Source organism: Puma concolor, chromosome A1 (assembly GCF_028749965.1).
Source record: "Puma concolor isolate L17-30 chromosome A1, mPumCon1.1.hap2, whole genome shotgun sequence".
Classification (NCBI taxonomy): domain Eukaryota; kingdom Metazoa; phylum Chordata; class Mammalia; order Carnivora; family Felidae; genus Puma; species Puma concolor.
The window spans coordinates 44,075,188-44,097,041 of record NC_141667.1 but is presented as its reverse complement, the minus strand read 5'-3'; the positions used below and the strand labels follow the sequence as shown (position 1 = coordinate 44,097,041).

Sequence of the window (21,854 nt, the reverse complement as noted above, 5' to 3'; positions counted from 1 at the left end):
ATCTTCCTGCTGCCTCTTCCCACGGTCTTTCCTCTGAGCACGTACATCACTGGTGTCCTAATCTACTTTTCTTATGAGGACACTGGTCCCATATGAGTAGGGCCTACTCTAATGGCTTCATTTTAACTTAATTACTCATTAGAGGCCCTATTTCCAAAAATCGTGATATTCTGAGGTACTGGGCATTAAGGCTTTAATTAGGGAACACAATAACAATATGGAAGAAGGGGGTGGTTTAGTCACCAAAAACCACTATTTAAATCATAGTGAATGTTGTAAGAAGCCATGACTACTTTCTTTTGCCCACTTTCATGTATCTATGTCATATATAAATATGTATAATAATAACACCTTTTCATACTCTACTGCTGATCAAAAATTAACAGAAGTCTTTTATACACATACCAGCATTCAACAGAAAAGAAAAGTTTATTTTAATTGAAGTACAGTTGACCTATAATATTAGTTTTAAATTCTTCTTGAATGACATATTTTCTTTTAAATAGAAGAAAAATAGTATTATTCAACATAAAAGATCTTGGTAGATGGCATTGTACACATAATACTTATTCTGTATTCATAATTATGTTAACTTCACATACACAATTCCAATATAAGGTTTATATACAATCAGGAATCTAAGGCTTTCATATTTTGTAGATTGTCCATATATGGTTTTCTAATTTTGTTCGGACTAGTCCACTTACTAATATTTCAAAAGTCTCTGTGGTCCACATTGAGCATTTATCCTTTAACAAGGAGATATACTTTTTTTTTTTTTTTACATTTTATTTATTGTTGATAGAGAGAGACAGAGCACAAGTGGGGAGGGGCAGAGAGAGCCGGAGACACAGAATCTGAAGCTGGCTCCAGGCTCCGAGCTGTCAGCACAGAGCCCAATGTGGGGCTCGAACTCACAAACCATGAACTCATGACTTGAGCCGAAGTTGGACGCTTAACCGACTGAGCCACCCAGGTGCCCCTGACAAGGAGATATACTTTCTATATCTTCTAGAAATACTTTGGGATCACATCTGGAATATCACTTCTACGAAAACATAATTACACACTTTTAAAATATGTTGAATTAAGAGGCTTGACTTCTTGATACATAATAAGATTTGATTTTTTTTTTTAAATGTTTCTTTCTTTTTAAGAGAAAGAAAGAGAGGGGGGAGGGGCAGAGAGAGAGAGGGAGACACAGAGTCTGAAACAGGCTCCAGGCCCTGAGCTGTCAGCACAGAGCTGGACACGGGGCTTGAACTCCGGAACAGCGAGATCATGGCCTAGGCCAAAGTCAGATGCTTAACAGACCGAGCCACTCTAGCACTCCAAGATTTGATTTCTACTGAAGCTTTTAGTTGAAGATATTCCCACATTAGTTTCTCTTTCAAGGAATTTTTTCTTTATGAGTCCTTTTATGTCGACAGAGGGCCGAGCTATGTCTGAAGGCTTTTCCACACTGACTGCATTCATAGGGCTTTTCTCCTGTGTGAGTTCTGTGATGTATGAGGAGGTCAGACTTCTCAGAAAAGGCTTTTTTACACTCATTACATTCATAAGGTTTCTCCCCAGTATGGATTTTCTGATGTCTCATAAGGCAGGACACTTCACTGAAAGCCCTCTCACACCTGGTACATACGTAAGGTTTCTCCCCTGTGTGTATTCTCTGATGTACAAAGAGGTGAGACTTCATGCTGAAGGCTCTCCCACATTCGTCACACCCATAGGGTTTCTCTCCAGTATGAGTTCTCTGATGAATACTGAGGTGTGATTTTTGGAAAAACGCTTTCCCACACTCATCACATTCATAGGGTTTCTCCCCAGTGTGAATTCTTTGATGTTCAATGAGGTGTGACTTATGGGTGAAAGCTTTTCTACATTCAGTACATTCATAAGGTTTCTCTTGAGTATGGATCCTGAGATGTATAACAAGATTGGATTTCTTGCTGAAGGCTTTCCCACACTCTGTACATACAAAGGGCTTTTCTCCTGTATGAGTTCTCTTATGCATAATAAGGTCTGACTTCTGGAAGAAGGCTTTCCCACATTCACTACATTCAGTCTTTTTTGAGTATCTTCTATTGCCACTAAATAAGCCGAAAAAATTCAAACTCCTACCGTAGGGGTCATATTTTTGGAGTCTCTGTTTTGAAGAAATGAAGTCTGTGCTCAGATGAAATATATTTCCAAGTGCATTACACTTGTTACCTTTCTCGTCAGTCCCAGTTTCCTGGTCAATGAATGCAGCATGCTTCAAAAGTGTTTCTTGGTTCTCTTGGTGTTGTTCCATGTGGTCATCAAGTTGCCATGTTTCTTCTATAAGGAAGCATAATTAACTATATGTGTGTGGATATTTCTGCTAATGTATCATGGCTCCTAACCTTTCACCCTATTGTGAGACTGAATCTTTACTCTCAGGCCTAGTATCTCTATCTAAAAGAAATACCAAGGCTAAATGGAATCCACACCCCTGAGCTTTGCAAGAAAACCACAACTTAAAAAAAACTATTATTAGTAGAAATGGAAATAGAGAATATGACCAAGAACACATATGTATCTGGCTATATGCAACTAGGACTTTGCAAATTGGGGAGAAAAATGAAAATAATCCCAAAGAGCAGTAAAAGGGATCAAAGCTGTGACAGGGTCAATAGGAAGAGCCCATTTGGTGAATGAAAATAACTAGGATGAGACGGTGATTAGAGGAAATGAAGAAAAGACTGGCTGAGGAACAGAGAGATCTGAGCTGGTGCTCATCAGCTCATTGTCGGATTGCTCTAATGTAATCTCCACTTGTCTCTTTGTTTCCAATGTCTCTGAGCTCTTGTCTATTCGTCCATCAACACGAAATTGATTTGACAAAACCACCAACCACTTGCAAGCAGGAACACCTTTGTAGCCAGTGCTTCAAAAAGCCATGTAACAGTAATTCATTCTCGTACGGGTGTGAGGGCCCAGGAATTCATATGTCCAGTAAGAGAGAGAGAGGCCACAGGGTAAGCAAAATACTACCTGCCTCAAGACAGATTAACCACTGGATTCTTGCTGCTCAGTGTATCATCTTATTCTATAATAGTTCATAGATACTGCATTAATCCTGATGTTTCAAAATTTTTTTAAATTATTTTTGAGACCGTGAGCAGGGAAGGGGCAGAGAGAGAGAGGAAGAGAAGATCTGTAGCAGGCTCTGTGCTGACATCAGAGAGCCCAACGTGGGGCTCAACTCACGAACTGTGAGATCATGACCTAAACTGAAGTCAGATGCTTAACCCACTGAGCTACCCAGGTACCCCAATCCTGACTTTTAAATACTCTCCCCACCTTCCTCTCTACCTACCACATATGGAAGAGGAACTGCAGTTAAGCACACAGGCAGTAAATCCAGATTACCAGAGTTTCAATCCTAGCTCCCTCCCTCACTAATTAGACATGTGGCACAGGTCAAGTTCCTTGATCTCTCTGGGTCTCAATTTCCCTTTCCATAAAAAAGGAAAGTAATAGCACCTACCTTGTAGTGTTGTTGTGAGGATTAATGAGTCAACAGATGTAAAGTACTCAGAATACTGCCTCGTATATAATACATTTTCTCTTGGCACAAAAACAGACACATAGACCAATGGAATAGAATAGAAACCCCAGAACTAGACCCACAAACGTATGGCCAACTCATCTTTGACAAAGCAGGAAAGAACATCCAATGGAAAAAAGACAGTCTCTTTAACAAATGGTGCTGGGAGTACTGGACAGCAACATGCAGAAGGTTGAAACTAGACCACTTTCTCACACCATTCACAAAAATAAACTCAAAATGGATAAAGGACCTGAATGTGAGACAGGAAACCATCAAAACCTTAGAGGAGAAAGCAGGAAAAGACCTCTCTGACCTCAGCCGTAGCAATCTCTTACTCGACACATCCCCAAAGGCAAAGGAATTAAAAGCAAAAGTGAATTACTGGGACCTTATGAAGATAAAAAGCTTCTGCACAGCAAAGGAAACAACCAACAAAACTAAAAGGCAACCAACGGAATGGGAAAAGATATTTGCAAATGACATATCGGACAAAGGGCTAGTATCCAAAATCTATAAAGAGCTCACCAAACTCCACACCCGAAAAGCAAATAACCCAGTGAAGAAATGGGCAGAAAACATGAATAGACACTTCTCTAAAGAAGACATCCGGATGGCCAACAGGCACATGAAAAGATGTTCAGCGTCGCTCCTTATCAGGGAAATACAAATCAAAACCACACTCAGATATCACGTCACGCCAGTCAGAGTGGCCAAAATGAACAAATCAGGAGACTATAGATGCTGGAGAGGATGTGGAGAAACGGGAACCCTCTTGCACTGTTGGTGGGAATGCAAATTGGTGCAGCCGCTCTGGAAAGCAGTGTGGAGGTTCCTCAGAAAATTAAAAATAGACCTACCCTATGACCCAGCAATAGCACTGCTAGGAATTTATCCAAGGGACACAGGAGTACTGATGCATAGGGGCACTTGTACCCCAATGTTCATAGCAGCACTCTCAACAATAGCCAAATTATGGAAAGAGCCTAAATGTCCATCAACTGATGAGTGGATAAAGAAATTGTGGTTTATATACACAATGGAGTACTACGTGGCAATGAGAAAAAATGAAATATGGCCTTTTGTAGCAACGTGGATGGAACTGGAGAGTGTGATGCTAAGTGAAATAAGCCATACAGAGAAAGACAGATACCATATGGTTTCACTCTTATGTGGATCCTGAGAAACTTAAGAGAAACCCATGGGGGAGGGGAACAAAAAAAAAAAAAAAAGAGGTTAGAGTGGGAGAGAGCCAAAGCATAAGAGACTGTCGAGAACTGAGAACAAACTAAGGGTTGATGGGGGGTGGGAGGGAGGAGAGGGTGGGTGATGGGATAGAGGAGGGCACCTTTTGGGATGAGCACTGGGTGTTGTATGGAAACCAATTTGACAATAAATTTCATATATAAATAAAAGAAAAATAAAAAAAAAATAAAACAGAAACACAAATGGAAAAAAATATATATATATATAATACATTTTCTCAGAGATCATTATGTGTATTATTATTGATCCTGAGGCAACTATGTGCTTGCCACTTTCTGCTTTGTATCATGCTTTCCAAATTTCTGGATTCTATTACTATGGAGACTGTAAACAGCAGATTTCTCATTCAGCATCTAAAATCCTATCTATCTTCATTTTCATCCATCTTATAAACCTCAGGCAATACTTGACTATTGTGAAACTTATGCTACCTACATCAGAGCAATAAAGTCATTCCTTGGCTCAGAATCCAACAATTCTACTTAACTTCTTAACCCCGTTCCCAACCTATAAGCCATCAGTCTTTAAAGAAAGTGAGTGGATTTCCATTCTTTATCCAACACTAGGTCCCCGGAAGCTAAACTAGACATCTGTCCAAGGAAGATATACAGATGGCCAAAACACATTCATGCTCAATGTCACTAGTCATTCAATGCAAGTTGAAACCACAGTAAGATACTACTTCATATCCATTAGGATTGCTATGATAAAAACAAAACCAAACAAAAAATAACAGGCATTGGTGAGGAATGTGGAAAAACTGGAAACTTTGGGCACTGCTGGTGAGAATGTAAAATTGTGTGGTAGCTGTGGAAAACATCATAGCAATTCCTTAAAAATGTAAACACAGAATCACCACATGATCCAGCAAATTCACTTCTGGGTATATACCTAAAAGAACTGAAAGCAGGGGCTCAAACAGGTTATTTGTACACCAATGTTCATAGAAGCATAATTCACAGTAGCCCAAAGGTGGAAACAATTCAAATGTTCACTGCAAATGAACGGATAAACAAAATGTGGTATATACACATGATAGAATATTATTCAGCCATAAGAAGGAATAAAATTCTATCACATGCTGTAACACGGATGAACTCTGAAGGTATTACGCTAAGTAAAATAAATCAGATATAAAAGGACAAATATTGTATGATTCCATTTAGATGGGGTACCCAGAATAGTCAGATTCATAGCAAAGAAAGGAGAATAGTGGTTCCCAGGGGCAAGCAGGGGAGGTAGAATGGGGAGTTATTGTTTAATGGGGTACAGAGTTTCAACTCGTGATGATGAAAGAGCTCTGGAGATGGATGGTGGTGATGGTGGCACATCAGTGGGCATACACTTAATGGCACTGAACTGTATGCTTAAAAATAGTTAAATTCTGCGTTATGTATACTTTGTCAAAATTGAAAAAAAAAAAAAAAGAAAAGAAAAAATCTTCTCTACGTCTTAAATGAAGTTGGTGAGAATCACAGGCAGAATATACCTGGCAAGGAAAACATCACTCTTTAACAGCCATGCAAAGAAAAGCATTACTGTGGGAAGGTGATATATGGAAATAGTGTTCAGGTGAATAAGGAACTTATGTCGGCCATCCCAGTTATTTCAAAAGGTCTAAGGCCTTTAAGAAGAGAGTCCTGAAGCATATTTTTCAAAGATGCTAACCCTTATTGATCAACTGTGATCTTTTTCTAAAACTTCTTTTAAATTCCAGTATAGTTAACATATAGTGTTATATTAGTTTCAGGTGTAAAATATAGTGATTCAACAGTTCCATATATTACTCAGTGCTCATCGTGATAAATATACTCTTTAAAAATTTTTTTAACGTTTACTTATTTTTGAGAGGGAGACAGAGACACAGCATGAGCGGTGGGAGGGGCAGATAGAGAGGGAGACACAGAATCTAAAGCAGGCTCCAGGCTCTGAGCTGTCAGCAAGCAGCCTGATGCGGGGCTTGAACTCATAATTCGTGAGATCATGACCTGAGCTGAAGTCGGACGCTTAACTGATGGAGCCACCCAGGTGCCCCATGATAAATATACTCTAAATCCCCTTCCTCTATTTCACCCATCCTCTCACCACCTCCCCTCTGGTAACCATTAGATCAACTGTGATTTTTTTTTAATGTTTTATTTATTTTTGAGAGAGAGACAAGGGGAAGGGCAAAGAGAGGGAGACACAGAATCCAAAGCAGGCTCCAGACTCTGAGCTATCAGCACAGAGCCCGAAATGGGGCTTGAACTCACGGACCACGAGATCATGACCTGAGCCAAAGTCAGACGCTTAACGGACAGAGCCACCCAGGAGCCCCAGATCAACTGTGATCGTAATTTCATTCACTTCCATCCACAGAGCTCTTTACCTAACTCACCTGCATAGCTCCAATTTGGGATTTCTCTCTCTACCATCCATGGTTCTTCACCTTGCTCCAACTTGTGGATCACACATGGCTTAGTAGTTTGATAGCCTGTCAATGGAAAATGATATGGGATTTGGACCTAGCTACCTGGGCTTCAGGTCCTTTGAACTCTGAACTTCATCAGGAACTGCCCGATGAAGGTGCCCATTTGTATCTGAAAAAGAGAGGTCTTTAAACAAACTTGTAGTTGTACCTCCCAGAGACTGTCAATGCTAAATCTACTAAGACTCAGAGCCATACTTGTAAAAGTACTTCCAAGGACTGACAATTTGGAGCAACTGAGAAAGGAAAAGTAATTAACCAGGCACATGTCAGTCAACACTGGGAAATGGTCCTCACCCACTGAGATGAGGTTGATATAGTTCTCCAGCATCACATCCTTGTATAGATCCCTCTGGGGAAGGTCCAGATACTGCCACTCCTCCTGGGTGAAATTCACAACCACGTCCTTGAATGATACCGGTCCCTGTAACAACACATTCCTATTCCAACTAAAGTCATCGGTATTGCACAAAGTAGAAACAAAAAGCATGGCAAATGGTTTTAAGCATGTTCATTACTTGATTATCCTTCCTGAAATTTAACCCCATTTCATTTTGGGTTGTATTATACTAATTTGGTCTCATTCTGTTTCTCTAGCACAGTCCTTTGATGCCCATTTGTCTAGTTTTGTGTTCCACTTCATGGGTGACACAAAAATAGTATCTAGAGTAGTTTATACTTACGGGTTCGTTATTTATTAGGCCATTCATTCATTAAGTCACTAAGCAAACATTTAGTGAGTGCCCCATACATGTCCAGAACTGAATGTCCTAGATCCAAAAGATCAAATATTGGAATCTGATCCAATTTGCCAAGGCACAGAAAAAATGTTCACTTGCTACCAAGTTACACAAAGAGAAAAGGCACTGTTCAAAATGCTCGCGATAAGTGTTTTTTTAACAAATATTTTAATTCTCAATGTTTCAAATTATAATGTGCTAAATATTTGTTTTTACTATTTTTCATTTCCCTATACTTGTATAACCAACAGTAAGAGGATTTAATGTTTGGACCAAAATTTTTAAAGGTCACAGAACCGTAACCAATGTAAAAAATCCTGCTAATTATTAAGATTGCTTTGCATGATTTTAGCTCACATGGTCATTTTTACAGTCCCTCACTCCTGTTCCTATATAATGGGACAAACTAACTCACCTGCGACTTGGTCATTTTCTGCAGCCTTTGGGTGAAGACAGAGATCTATGAGGACAGAGGGAAGGGAAGGGATGGAGCCATGAGAGACCAGGTATGACTTGAAGATCCCAGAATCACCAGTGTAACAAACCCATATGCAGATGCCGCAACAGCTGGGTTGAGGAAGCCACCCTGTGGGAGATTGTCCCCTGGGGCCCTCTAGAACTCACTGTGAGAAAAAACACAGATTTGCACTGAGATTTAGGATATCTGCTGCAAGGATATCTGTTGTAGCATTTTTAACATATTGAAAAGTTGGAAGACATTAAGGAACTGGTAAAACAGATATATACTCCAAAGATAAAGTAATTTACAGTCATCAAAAATGATGTTGCCAAATATTTATCAATATGTAATGGCAACTGGTGCACATCCTTCTGTGACTGTTTAGTCATGCCTTCTGTGGATTCTAACTAGGGCTGTAGGAGCACAGACAGGTTGGAGTCTGAAGGCAGAATGTACCAGCAACAGATTCTCACTGGGACCTAGGAACTGGGGAAGAGACACCAACAGACCCTGGAAATAAAATGTCCACATGGTGAGATTCCCGCAACAGTCTTTCTGGAATCTTTCCCAGGGGAGCTGAGGTGCAGATTCCTGTGCTCCAAGCCAAGCAGGAGCAGAGGTCAGTTAAATCCTATGTTTTAGGTTGGGAGACCTCTATAAAGGTAAGAGATTTAGAGGAAAACATTTGGGCTTGAATTTACCTGCTGGCTATTTGACCTTGGGCAAGTTACTCAGCTTTACCTTTCTGAGCCTCAGTAAAATCAGAAATAATATCTATGTTGTATCAGTGATTAGGTAAGAAACATATTTTGATTAAGGTAAGAAACATATTCTACAAAACAACCTAATGTTAATGTGTGTGTGTGTGTGTGTGTGTGTGTGTGTGTGTGTGTCCATGCTGGCTGTTCCTTCTACCCAGCACAACCTTCTATTTCTTCATCTTTGCTCAAAAATCACCAAGGAGGCCTTCGCTGTCTACCTAATTTAAACTTAATCCCCCCATCTCCCTTACCCTGATCTACTTTTTCTTTGTGTATAAGTTCAAATACATAATTTACTATCTAATATACTACGTAATTATGCTTACTGTTAATTGACTATCTCTACTTACTAAAACTAAAATTTCATGAAGGCAGGGATTTTTGTCTGCTTGATTCAGTATTGCACTGGCAATGCAGTGTCTGGCTAATGGATGCCCAATAGTCATTTTAAAAATACAGTTATATATAATACATTTCATAAAACAATCCTTATCACAAGGGAATACATATGTGCTACTTTACAGTATTTATTTTTAATGCTTGCATATAAGAGTACATGCTGTAGGATTCCATTTATATGATGTTCTACAAAGCAAAATTAGCCTATAGAGATAGAAATTGAAAAAAACTGGTTCTTAAGCAGGTGGGGGGTTGCATTTCTGGGGGATTAAAATGTTCTGTATTTTGATGGGGTGGTAATCATACGGGTGCATCTACAAACTTTTTACTCTGTAAATTATGTGCAAATCATTCTATGTAAATTATATACGACCTAAAAGTACTGGCAAATAAAATACTAGTCTTGGCTCACTAAACAGATTTCACCACCACTACTGCGTTGCAGCCAATGGTTGAAAACCTGACTTAGAGGGTTGCTGTAGGGTTAAAAGTTAGATGCCTTTGGAAAAGCAGGTAGTAAGGTAGTACTCCACCTGGAACATTTCAGACCTTCAGTAAAACTTGGTTCTCTTTGCACACCCCGGAGGGCGCCCCTGACCCTGGTGCCACTTGCGCGCACTGGCACCGCTGGACGCGCTCCGGCAGCGACATCTGCAGCGCGACACCTGCAGCGCAACACCAGCAAGAATGCAGACCCGGGACCCCGCCCGCCCCAGACTCACGGACCCAGGTTAAGGATGGTCACTGCAGCTTTTGACACACTCCGGTTCACGCCTACCCCCAAAGTCCTATTGTTCTTCACCCACTCACTCCACTTCCCCAAATCGGCGCCCGCTTCCTCCGCGCACCTCCAGCCCGGACCAAGACCAACCAGATGCAAGGATCAGAGCCTCACTCCCGCCCGGGGGCAGCGCTGTGAGGACAGGGAAGGCACACATGCGCAGAAGAGGACGTCTCGCGCGCGCGCGGGTCTCGCAGGAGCCCGTTCCCTTCGACTGCAAAATACATCTCCCAGAATGCCTCAGCGGCGGCGCTGCACATGCGCGGCGAGAGGCAGGGTGCGCGTGGGGCGTCGGGGCGCATTGCAGCGGATTCCGGCACTGCAGTCCCGGCTCCAGGCTCCAAACCCCTTCTCCAAAGAGAACCCGTAGAGGGTCGCTCGACGTACTGAGCCAGAGCCTAGCGATAGCTAGCCAGACCTACAACGTTTCAAGAAATTTCCCAGGCCTGAGCCTGCAGGACTTAACTCTGGAATTTGAGTTTGAGCCCGAAGCCTTTCATATTTTTGTGGTCAGCCCTTCTGCTTTTCTGAATGGACCCGTGAGTATAATGTTTTGACGAAAGGGGAGATACATTTCAGAGATTTCACTAAAATGCCTGTAAATGAAAGCTAGCAATGGTTTAAATTAGTATTCTGTGACCAGCTGGCATATTTTCTGAGAACACACAAATTAATTTTGATTACACAGACTTGAAGACCAATAGCTAACTAGTCTGTGTAACATTAAAAAGAAAAACTTGAAAAAATCTACAGACAGGTTTCCTCCACAGGGCACTTTGATGTTACATATAAAGATGCTTCATGTTGATCTAGTGCGACATTAATCAATGCCCTGATAGGTACCCATAGTTCTAGGGAAACTGGTTTTTTGGGAAAAATAATTTTGGATAATCACCTTCCATGTTGTGCCAGTTTCCATATGGCTTAAAAGTTGCAACAAAAACTTATACAGCATTTACTATTGTGTAATAAAGATTTTGGCTTTCATTCCAAGTTTCTGGCAAGTAAGCTCTAAACACTTGCAGTAAAGAATATGGCTGGCAGAATAAAGATTTTGTCCTCTATTATTGAGAGGTAGCCTCTAGCTCTGTGGAATTTCCCCAGTAATGGAAATGCCCCTGGTGGGCCCTGATAATTCATCCTACCTAGAATGACTCATGGTGGGTCCCTGGAGAGTTGACACTGAGAAGATGACTCAGGGTGGGGGCTGGCCACTCCACAAAGACCATGTGATTAGAGAGTTGGGGTTTTAAACCAGAAGATATCATTTGGAGAATCTCTCAGGGGTATAAGGCAGGGTTGGAGATTGAGTTTAGCCTGAAGGCCGCGTAGGTAATGAAACCTGGATAAAAACTCTGGACGGGGAGCTCAGGTGAACTTCCCTGGTTGGCAGTATTGTAGGTATCTCTGACTCAGAGATCATACAAAAGTTTCACTTTTGTAACCCTTTCAGATCTTACACCATTAGTCTCTCCCTTTGGCTAGTTCTCATTCCTATCCTAATGCTATAATAAAACTATAATCATAAGTATAGTGCTTTCCTGAGTTCTGTGAGTCATTGAAGTGAATCACCAAAGTATCAAAAAGGGCACTGGGAACCCCTGAATTTTTAGCCCACTAGCCAGAGGTGAGGGTGGCCTGAGAAGTCCTGAGCTTACAGCTGGTGATGGAAGTGAAGGCAGTCTTATGGAGGACTGTCATTTGTGAATTTAACCTGTGAATTGTGGCCCAGTTCCAGCTCGTTGGTGTCCGAAGTCACTGAGATTATGGCCTGTGTGTTAAGGTACTTTAAATGTATTAACTAATTTAATACTCCTATGACAACTCTGTGAACTAGATTCTATTAACTTCATTTTACACTTGAGGGAAATTGAGACACCCAGATTAACCCACTTAACTAGGGGACACACAGCTAGTTAGTGGGAGAGCAAGGCAGAATGGCTGTAGACCATGGGTTGGTAAACTGCCACTCAGGCCACATCAGCCAACTGCCTGTTTTTGTACTCTCTGTGAGAGTGTTTTTTACATTTGTAAATGACTGGAAAAAAATTAATAGAGATGTGTTTAGGTGTTAGTTTATAAAAGTGACTGAGTGATGACACAGAGAGGTCAATGTCATTGAAAGAAAAATTTAATTTACTCAAAGTTCCCCTAGAAATGGGAGGCAGACTGGGTCCCAATTCTACTGAGGGGTTCCCTACACCAACAATAATCAAATCTCTGACATGAGCCAGGTGTCCTACGATTTCTGCCACATCTACTGGGAAATAGCATGAGATCCCACAGGTTAAGGGTTCAGTCCTACAAGACTGCTCCCAACCCCATTTCAGACCCTAGTCCCAAGCCCAGGTTATTCTGTGCTACAGATTGGAGGTTCCCAGGCCTCCTCCTACAGATGCCAGTCACAAGCCCAGGTTGTTAGTTGTACTTCTGACTGCCTGGCTATAAGTCAGAGGTTCTGACCACCCCTTCCTTCCTGGGTTCAATTAATTTGCTAGAACAGCTCATAGAACTCAAAGAAACATATTACTTACTAGATTACTGATTTATTAGAAAAGTATATGACCCAGGAACAACTAAATAGAAGACATATGTAGGAAAAGGTATAGGGAAAGGGGGTGGACCTTCCATGCTCTCTAAACAAGCCACTCTCCCCACATCTCCCTCCACATGTTCACCAACCTGGAAGCTCTTCAAACCCTGTCCTTTCGGGTATTTATGGAGGTATCATTACATAGGCATGATTGACTAAGTCACTGGCTATTGGTTATTGATTGATTCAACCTCTAGCCTCTATCCCATCCCTGAAAATCAGGAGGCCAGACTGAAAGTTCCACCTCTGTACTCTCGGTTGGTTGCCCTGGCAACCAGCCTCCATCTTTAGGCGCTTTCCACAAGTCACCTCAGTAACATGGTAACCCAGTCACCCAGTTGTGGTGGAAAAGGGCTATTGTGAATAATAGGACACCCATCTCAACTTACGACTCTAAAGCAATTTCAAATACTGAGAGCAAGAGACCAAATAGGATGACAGAAGATGCTCCCGTTGCTCTTATCACTCAGGAAATTCCAAGTTTTGGAAGCTGAGAGCCAGGAACCATGGATGATGACCCAATGTGTATGAGAAATACATCTTGGTCATCTGAATGACCAAATATGTTTTTTCTTATAAATTACAATGTCACAGGACCACAGGGAGAAGCACCAGTGTCAGTCAGGAGGCAGGAGTAAAGGCATAGATCATAGCCTTTTTTTTTTTTTTTTTTTTTTTTAAAGATATGAGGGCTTTAAAAAAATTGTAGCATAGTTAACATACAGTGTTATATTAGTTTCAGGGTACAATGTAGTGATTCAGTATTTCTATATATCACCCAGTGCTCATCACAAGTGCACTCTAGACCATAGCCTTTATTGGCATTTACATGAGAAAGGAAAGGCAGAGCAGAATAAACCGTTTACGATTGGCTGGTTTGAATAATTCTGGTGGGCTTGGGGGTATAGGGATTGTCCTTAATTGTTACCTGGATTGATTCAGGGCAGGGGAATATTAGGTTGGTGTGTGGCTGTTAGATAAAGGAGGTGGTTGGGGGTATGAACTTGGGATTGGCTGGTTTGCATATGGGAGGAGTGCTGTCAGGTAAGCTGTTTATTACAATAGGAATTAACTATTTCTGAGAGGGGCAGTTTCCCCAGTCAGCAGTGACCTCCACCCCAGAATGTCAAAATATCATAACATAGAGAAAATTTCAAAAATGGTTAACATAAAATAGTATTTCATAATACATGAACACTATATGAAATTCTAATTTTAGTGTATATAAATAAAGTTTTATTGGGACATAGCAACATTTATTTATTTACTATTGTCTATGGCTGCTGTTACTCTATGACAGTGGAGTTGATTTGTGATAGAGGCCATATGGCCTGCAAAACCTTAATTGTTTACTATTTGGCCTTTTACTAAAAAACATTTGACAACCTTTGCTCTATAGTAAATGTCCTTAATCTGTATGAAATACTGCATAAAAACGAAAGTGTAAAATTTATAAACATTTAAATATAAGGCTGTCTGTACTAAATCTTTGGGTGGGGAAACTCTTTAACATGTTACTATAAGGAAAAAATAGAAGACTAATTATGGGAAATATTAAAAATTTTTATGGTAAAAAACAATTGTACGGGAGTAGGAGTAGTACTATATGGAGTAGATGTAGTTTTACTTATTCCCTTTGCTAAGGAAGAGTTTGGAATTATATACATGTTCCAGGACTGCATTGCTTTCTGGCTTTCATAGTTTCTATTGAAAAGTCAATTGACAATCTTAGTCCTTAAAGGAAATACGTGTTTTCCTCTGACTACTTTAAGAATTTCAGCTTTTTAAAAAAAGAATATCTGGGGGCGCCTGGGTGGCTCAGTCTGTTAAGCGTCCGACTTTGGCTCAGGTCGTGATCTCGCGGTCTGTGAGTTCGAGCCCCACGTTGGGCTCTGTGCTGACAGCTCAGAACCTGGAGCCTGCTTCTGATTCTGTGTTTCCCTCTCTCTCTGACCCTCCCCCCATTCATGCTCTGTCTCTCTCTGTCTCAAAAATAAATAAACGTTAAAAAAATTTAAAAAAAAAAAAAAAGAATATCTGTATTGAGATATAATTCACCCATTTAAAGTATATAATTTAGTGGCTTTTAGTATAGTCACAGATATGTGCAGCCATCACCACAATCAATTTCAGAACATTGTTATCACTGCAAAAAGAAACTTGGTACCCTTTAGCTATTGCCCCACTATTCACCACCTCCCAGCCCTAAATACCTAAGCCTGGTACTTTCAGGCTCTGTAGATATGCCTGTTCTATTTATATTTTCATATAAATTGAATCATGTACTATGTAGTCTTTTATGACTGCCTTCTTTCACTTAATGTAATATTTTCAAGGTTCACCCGTATTGTAGCATGTATCAGTTCATTCTTTATGGACAAATAATATTCTATTGTATGTACAGACCACATTTTCTTTATCCATTCACCATTTGATCGGCATTTGGCTTGTTTGTACCTTTTGACTTTTATGAATAATTATGTAAATAGTGTATACACTTTGGTGTGGATATACCACTTTAAATTCTTGCGTGTAGATTCCTGGCAGTGGAATTGCTGGGTCATATAGTAATTCTCTGTTTAGTGCCAAGTTTTTTCCAAAGTGGCTACACCATTTTACATTCCCGCCAGCAGTGTATGAGGGTTCTGATTTCACCACATCATTACTAACATTTGTTATTATCTGACTTTTTGATGCTAGCCATCCTAGTGGGTATAAAGTGGTATCTCATTTTGGTTTTGATTTGCAGTCCCCTGATGACTAATAATGTCAAGAATTTTTCATGTGATTGTTGGCTATTTTCATATGATGGAAGGTAAGGGTCCAATTTTATTCCTTTGCATGTGCCTATCTAATTTTCCCAGGGCTATTTCTTGAAAGAACAGTCCTTTTCTCATGGAATGGTCTTGCCACCCATGTCAAAAGCCACTTGAACATAGGTGTCTGGGTATATTTCTGGACTCTTCATTCTATTCTATTGACCTATATATGTCTACCCATATGCCAGTACCACATTGTTTTGATAACCATGGTTTTGTAGTAATTTTTGAAGTAAAAAAGTATAAGCCCTCCAACTTTGTTCTTTTTCCAAGGTTGTTTTGGCTATTCTGGGTCTCTTGCAATTCCGTGTGCATTTAAGGATAACCTTTTCTATTTCTGCAAAAGAAGCTGTTGGGTTTTGATAGGAATTTCATTGAATCTCTGGATGCCTTTGGGGAATAATGCATCTTAATATTATCAAGTTTTCCGAATCAGTGATTGCATACTACCTTTCCTTTTGCTTAGATCTTTAATTCTTTTCAGCAATGTTTTTGTAGTTTTCAACGTAGAAGTATTGTACTTATTTGGTTTAATTTATTTGTTGGTATTCTATTCCTTTGGATGCTATTATAAATGGAATTGTTTGCTTAATGTCCTTTTCGAATTGTTTGTTGATATTGTGTAGAAATATCACTTTTATGTTGGCCTTGTTTCCTGCAACCTTACTGAATTTATTAGCTTCAATAATTTGTGTGTGAGGCAGGAGGGAGAGGTTTTTGGATTTTACTAAGATTATGTTGCCTGTGAATAGATACAGTTTTCATCTTCCTTTCTAATTTGGATGCCCCTGATTATTTTTTTCCCTTGGCTAATTACTATGGCCATAATTTCAGCACAATGTTGAATAAAGTGGTGAAAGGAGGCATCCTTGTTCTGTTTGATCTTTTTTTTTTTTAAGTTTACTTATTTATTTTGATCTTTCAAAGAACCAACTACTGGTTCTGTTGATCATTTCTATTGTTCTTCTCTATTTTGTTTATTTCCACTCGAATCTTTATTATCTCCTTCCTCCTTCTGTTTTAGTTTTCATGTCTTTCTAGTTACTTAAGGTGTAAAGTTAGGCAATTGCTTGTGATATTGCTTCTTTTTTTACTGTAGGCATTTACAACTCTAAATTTCCATCCATGCCCTGCCTTCGCTGTATCCAATAAGCTTGGTGTGTTGTCGTTTGTTTTGTTTTGTTTTATTTCATTTTTCTCTGTTTGAGGGTGGTGGGGAGGGGCAAAGGGAGAGAGAGAGAATCCCAAGCTGGGATTTTACTTACTTTTAGTTAAGTAGCTACTGTAGTTTGCCAAAGGCTCTGAACTAGATGCCTAGGTTTAAAAAAGAAGAGGAAGTGTTAGATGTTACAAACATGAGTATTGATACTTTTTCCTTGATTTAACCAGAAGGATAGGGATACAAATACGAGGAAAATATTTTCTCATATTAATTGATTCCATATTAATTTAATGTTACTTCCTTTTTTTTTTTTTTATAATGTTTGTTTATTTTGAGAGACAGCATGTGTACAATCAGGGGAGGGACCAAGAGAGAGGGAGGGAGAAAGAATCCTAAACAGGCTCAATCCTGTCAGCACAGGGCCCGTGTAGGGCTCAAATTCACAAACCATGAGATCATGACCTGAACCGAAATCAAGAGTTTGTACGCTTAACCTACTGAGCCACCCAGACACCCCTGTTTCCAAGTATTTAAAAAAAAATTTGTTTTACATTTATTTATTTTTGAGAGACAGAGTGAGACAGAGCATGAGCAGAGGAGGGACAGAGAGAGGAGACACAGAATCTGAAGCAGGCTCCAGGCTCTGAGCAAGTGTTCAGCACAGAGCCCAATGCGGGGCTTGAACCCACGAACTGTGAGATCATCACCTGAACTGAAGTTGGACACTTAACCCACGGAGCCACCCAGGCACCCCCAAATACTTTAAAATGTTCCTTGTGTTTTTTTTTTTTTTTCTTTTACCCACTGGTTATCTAATAGTGTCCTGTTTAATTTCTACATATTTGTGAACTTTCCAGTTTTTCTTCTCATTAGTTTCCAATTTTATTATCTTGTGGTTGGAGAACATAGTATATATGATTTCAGTGTTTTAAAATTTATTGATACTTGTTTTGTAGCCTAAGATGTGGTACATCCTGAAGAACGTTCCGTGTGAACCTGAAAAAAACAAGTGTTTAGCTGTTACTGGGTATAGTGTCCTGTATGTCTCTTAGGTCTAGTTTAAGTGTTAATCAGGTTATTTATATCCTTATTCATTTTGTGTTTCTGTGTTCAATCCATTATTTGAAATGGGGTGTTGAAGTCTCCCACTGCTATTATAAAACTGTCCATTTCTCCCTTTAATAATGTCAATATTTGCTTCCATATTTTTGGTCCTTATTCAGTGTATAAATGTTCATAATTGTTATTATTTTTGATGAATTGACTCTTTTATCAATATATAATGACCTTTTTTCTCTTGTAACAATTTCTGACTTCATGTCTATTTTGTCTACAATAACAACAGAAAGGTGAAAGTAACGGGAGGACAGAGTTGTAAAGGATCAATGTTTTGTATGCTATTAGAGCTACATTGGTAACGATTCAAAGTAGATTATTGTACATTCAGGATGTTAATTGTAATTTCCATAGCAACCAATAAGAGAATAACTAAAACATTTTCAAAAAAAGAACTAAACAGGGAATCAAAATGGTACACTGTAAAAAAAAAAATCAAACACAAAGAAGGCAGTATTGAGGGAATTGAGGCACACACAAAAAATATGACACATAGAAACAACTAGCAAAATGGCAGAACAGTGGTCATTTTAAATGTAAATGGATTAATGGATAGGGAAGAAACATGCTCTAACTATATGTTATCTATAACTATATGCTATCTTAGCAGGTAAGATGTTTTCATTTACTTTGATAAGTTTATAGAGTGAATTTAACCGCAGATTTACACTTGCAGTGACTACTGAACATTTTTCTAGTTGAAAAAGTCTAGTTTACAATTGGACAAGATATCAACAATATTATTTTCTTTAGTTTAATGAAAATCTTTATAAATGAAAAAGACAGTTTGACCCCCATTTTTCAATCCAAGTGTGAAGAGCTAGGGGATTTGTTTTCTGTCATGATTTGATGCATTTCCTGATATACCATTGAAAGCAGGATTGGGGCATCTGGGCAGCTCAATTGGTTGAGTGCACAACTCTTGATTTCGGCTCATGTCATGATCCCAGGGATGTGGAATCGAGCCCCACATCAGGCTCCATGCTAAGTGTGGAGCCTGCTTAAGATTCACTCTCTCCCCCTCTGCCACTCTCCCTTACACTCTCTCTCTCTTAATAAAATAAAATAATAAAATAAATAAAAAATAATAAAAGGGGCACCTGGGTGGCTCAGTCGGTTGAGCGACTGACCAGCTCAGATCATGATCTAACAGTTCATGGGTTCGAACCCGTGTGGAGCTATGCACTGGCAGCACAGAGCCTCCTTTGGATTCTTTGTCCCCCCTCTCTCTGTTCCTCCCCTGCTTGTGCTCTCTCTCTCAAAAATAAATAAACATAAAAATAGTAATAATGATAATAATAATAATACAAAGCAGGATTGGCTCTACACTGTAAGGGGCTAACACATCTATTACCAAAATTTCTCCTTTTGTCCACAGGACATTTTAGTTGCAACATTTGAGTTTGGAAATGTAATTTTATTCCGTTTCATATATAAGTGATTAGAACTATACAGTAATATCTATTTATGCTGTCTGTCTAATATAACTGGGAAATTACTATTTTCAACTCAGTGTTAGTGTCTTTTGGGGAGGCAAAAACCCTTTTATTTATTTAGAAGTATTTGCCTGTCATCCTTGACTCGTTTCATTTTGCTTTTGCACCCCCTTCACCACCATGCCCAAGCCTGAATTCTCTTTTGCATATTGTGCAATTTGCTCTATTTTAGTTTTTTACCTCCCTAATCCAGGTATGGGTGTGTCTTTACATCTGTCATCAAAATAAGAGGCTTTTTTTGGGCAATGTCATTGATATTACAGTTGTTTTCATTTTCATTTTCTGAACTCTTAGAAAACATGGTCACAATATTTACAATTTAAAAATTAAACAAGCATTATGTACAAAGCACGATGGTTAATCCATAGACAAAGCAAAAGACTGTTAACACTTATGATTGCCATGCATTTAAGTTACACACTTAAAACGTATCACTCCTGAGTGACACAACAATGGATAATCCATTATTGTAAATCGCAAATCATGGTTGCCAACATCAGAAGCCAAGGGGAAAAATAGCAATGCTGACTGGGAAGGGTACAAAATCTATATCCTTATCTACTTGACTTTAAAAACGTGTTATGCATATTTTCAAAAACGTGTTATGCATATTTTCATGTGTCTGTTGGCCATCTGGATGTTGTCTTTGGAAAAGTGTCTATTCATGTCTTCTGCCCATTTCTTCATTGGATTATTTGTTTTTTAGGTGTTGAGGTTGGTAAGTTCTTTATAGATTTTGGATACTAACCCTTTATCCGATATGTCATTTGCAAATATCTTCTCCCATTCCATCCGTTGCCTTTTAGTTTTGTTGATTATTTCCTTTGCAGGGCAAAAGTTTTTTATCTTGATGAGGTCCCAGTAGTTCATTTTTGCTTGTATTTCCCTTGCCTTTGGAGACGTGTAGAGCAAGAAGTTGCTGTGGCTGAGGTCAAAGAGGTTGTTGCCTGTTTTCTCCTATAGGATTTTGATGGTTTCCTGTCTCACATTTAGGTCTTTCATCCATTTTAGTTTATTTTTGTGAATGGTGTCAGAAAGTGGTCCAGTTTCATTCTTCTTCGTGTTGCTGTCCAGTTCTCCTAACACCATTTGCTAAAGAGACTTCTTTCCATTGGATATTCTTTCCTGCTTTGTCAAAGATTAGTTGGCCGTACATTTGTAGGTCCAAATTCTGGGTTCTCCATTCTATTCCATTGGTCTGTGTGTCTGTTTTTGTGCCAATACCATACTATCTTGATAAGTAGAAACTTAACAGAGGACCATGGGGGAAGGGAAGGGGAAAAAATAGTTTCAAACTATACGCAAAGTCTTATAGGCAAACCATAAGAGACTCTTAAATACAGAGAACAAACTGAGGGTTGGTGGGGGGGGGGAGGGCAAGGGGAAGGGGAAAATGGGTGATGGGCATTGAGGAGGGTACTTGTTGGGATGAGCACTGGGTGTTGTATGTAGGCAATGAATCATGGGAATCTACTCCCGAAGCCAAGAGCACACTGTATACACTGTATGTTAGCTAACTTGGCAAATTATATTTTAAAAATAAAAATAAAAACGTTCTTGCTCATTGCCTTAGTTTTTAGGTCACCTTATAGGTTTTGCACTTTCCCCCAACTTTCCCCACCCATCTCCTCAAACTGAGAGGTTTGAAGTCCTGAGGATGGATTTCCTGGGAAATTCCAGACAAACCTAGGGGGTTAGCCACCCTATCTCGGTCTTCCCCCTTCCACTCACTCAGTGTCCTTTTTATCCCTTTCAGTCTCCCCCTCTTCTGCATTCTCCCCTCGTCTCAGACCTCAGCCTTTCAGTCTCAATACCTACACCCCCCGCCCCCCGCGTTTTGTGCCTTAGTCTCCATTCTCTGTTCCTCAGATTCTTCCTTTATTTTGTGCCTCAGTCTCATCATTGTCTCAATTTTCCTTTTTTTCATCAGACATTCCCTGCAACATACTACGGTAGTAGGAATTTCCCCAACGCGATTCCTTAGCATTGTTTTTTTTAGCATAATTAACGGTTTTATGACCCCTCTCCGCCCTCCCCCCCCCCATGAGCTCTTCCATCACTTTTGCCCCTCTGTCCTACAGTGGAATCCCCTTGTATAGGGCGAATCCCCCTGTATAGGGCGAATCCCCCTGTATAGGGCTGTACCATTTACCAGCACTTTGAAGTAGAATCCCTGCAAAAGGATTCCACCGTTCCAAATTCCTCTTTCCCCAGTTAGTCTTC

The 21,854-nt window shown here is 39.7% G+C and overlaps 1 protein-coding gene and 1 long non-coding RNA gene across 6 annotated transcripts; one reads left to right on the top strand and one right to left on the bottom strand.

The window, feature by feature from the left end:
* Window positions 1-404: 404 nt before the first annotated feature.
* Window positions 405-10,652, bottom strand: LOC112860496 (uncharacterized). Of its 5 annotated transcripts, none has more exons than XM_086692457.1 (5): window positions 10,513-10,652; window positions 8,460-8,667; window positions 7,602-7,728; window positions 7,215-7,310; window positions 405-2,319 (listed from the first exon to the last, which is right to left on the bottom strand). In XM_086692457.1, exons 2-5 carry the CDS (start codon window positions 8,472-8,474, stop codon window positions 1,391-1,393), a joined length of 1,167 nt encoding a protein of 388 aa, XP_086548583.1. In that variant the 5' UTR covers window positions 8,475-8,667; window positions 10,513-10,652; the 3' UTR covers window positions 405-1,390. The 5 variants fall into 5 exon arrangements, with proteins under 5 accessions (XP_086548583.1, XP_086547945.1, XP_086549193.1 ...); XM_086691819.1 differs by having other exon boundaries at window positions 8,460-8,504; window positions 10,513-10,617; XM_086693067.1 differs by having other exon boundaries at window positions 8,460-8,504; window positions 10,475-10,580.
* LOC147584136 (uncharacterized) lies at window positions 9,917-18,265 on the top strand. The gene is made up of 3 exons (XR_015247111.1): window positions 9,917-10,984; window positions 15,788-15,853; window positions 17,594-18,265. It is a non-coding gene; the product is annotated as an uncharacterized LOC147584136 (long non-coding RNA).
* The last annotated feature ends 3,589 nt before the right edge of the window (window positions 18,266-21,854 follow it).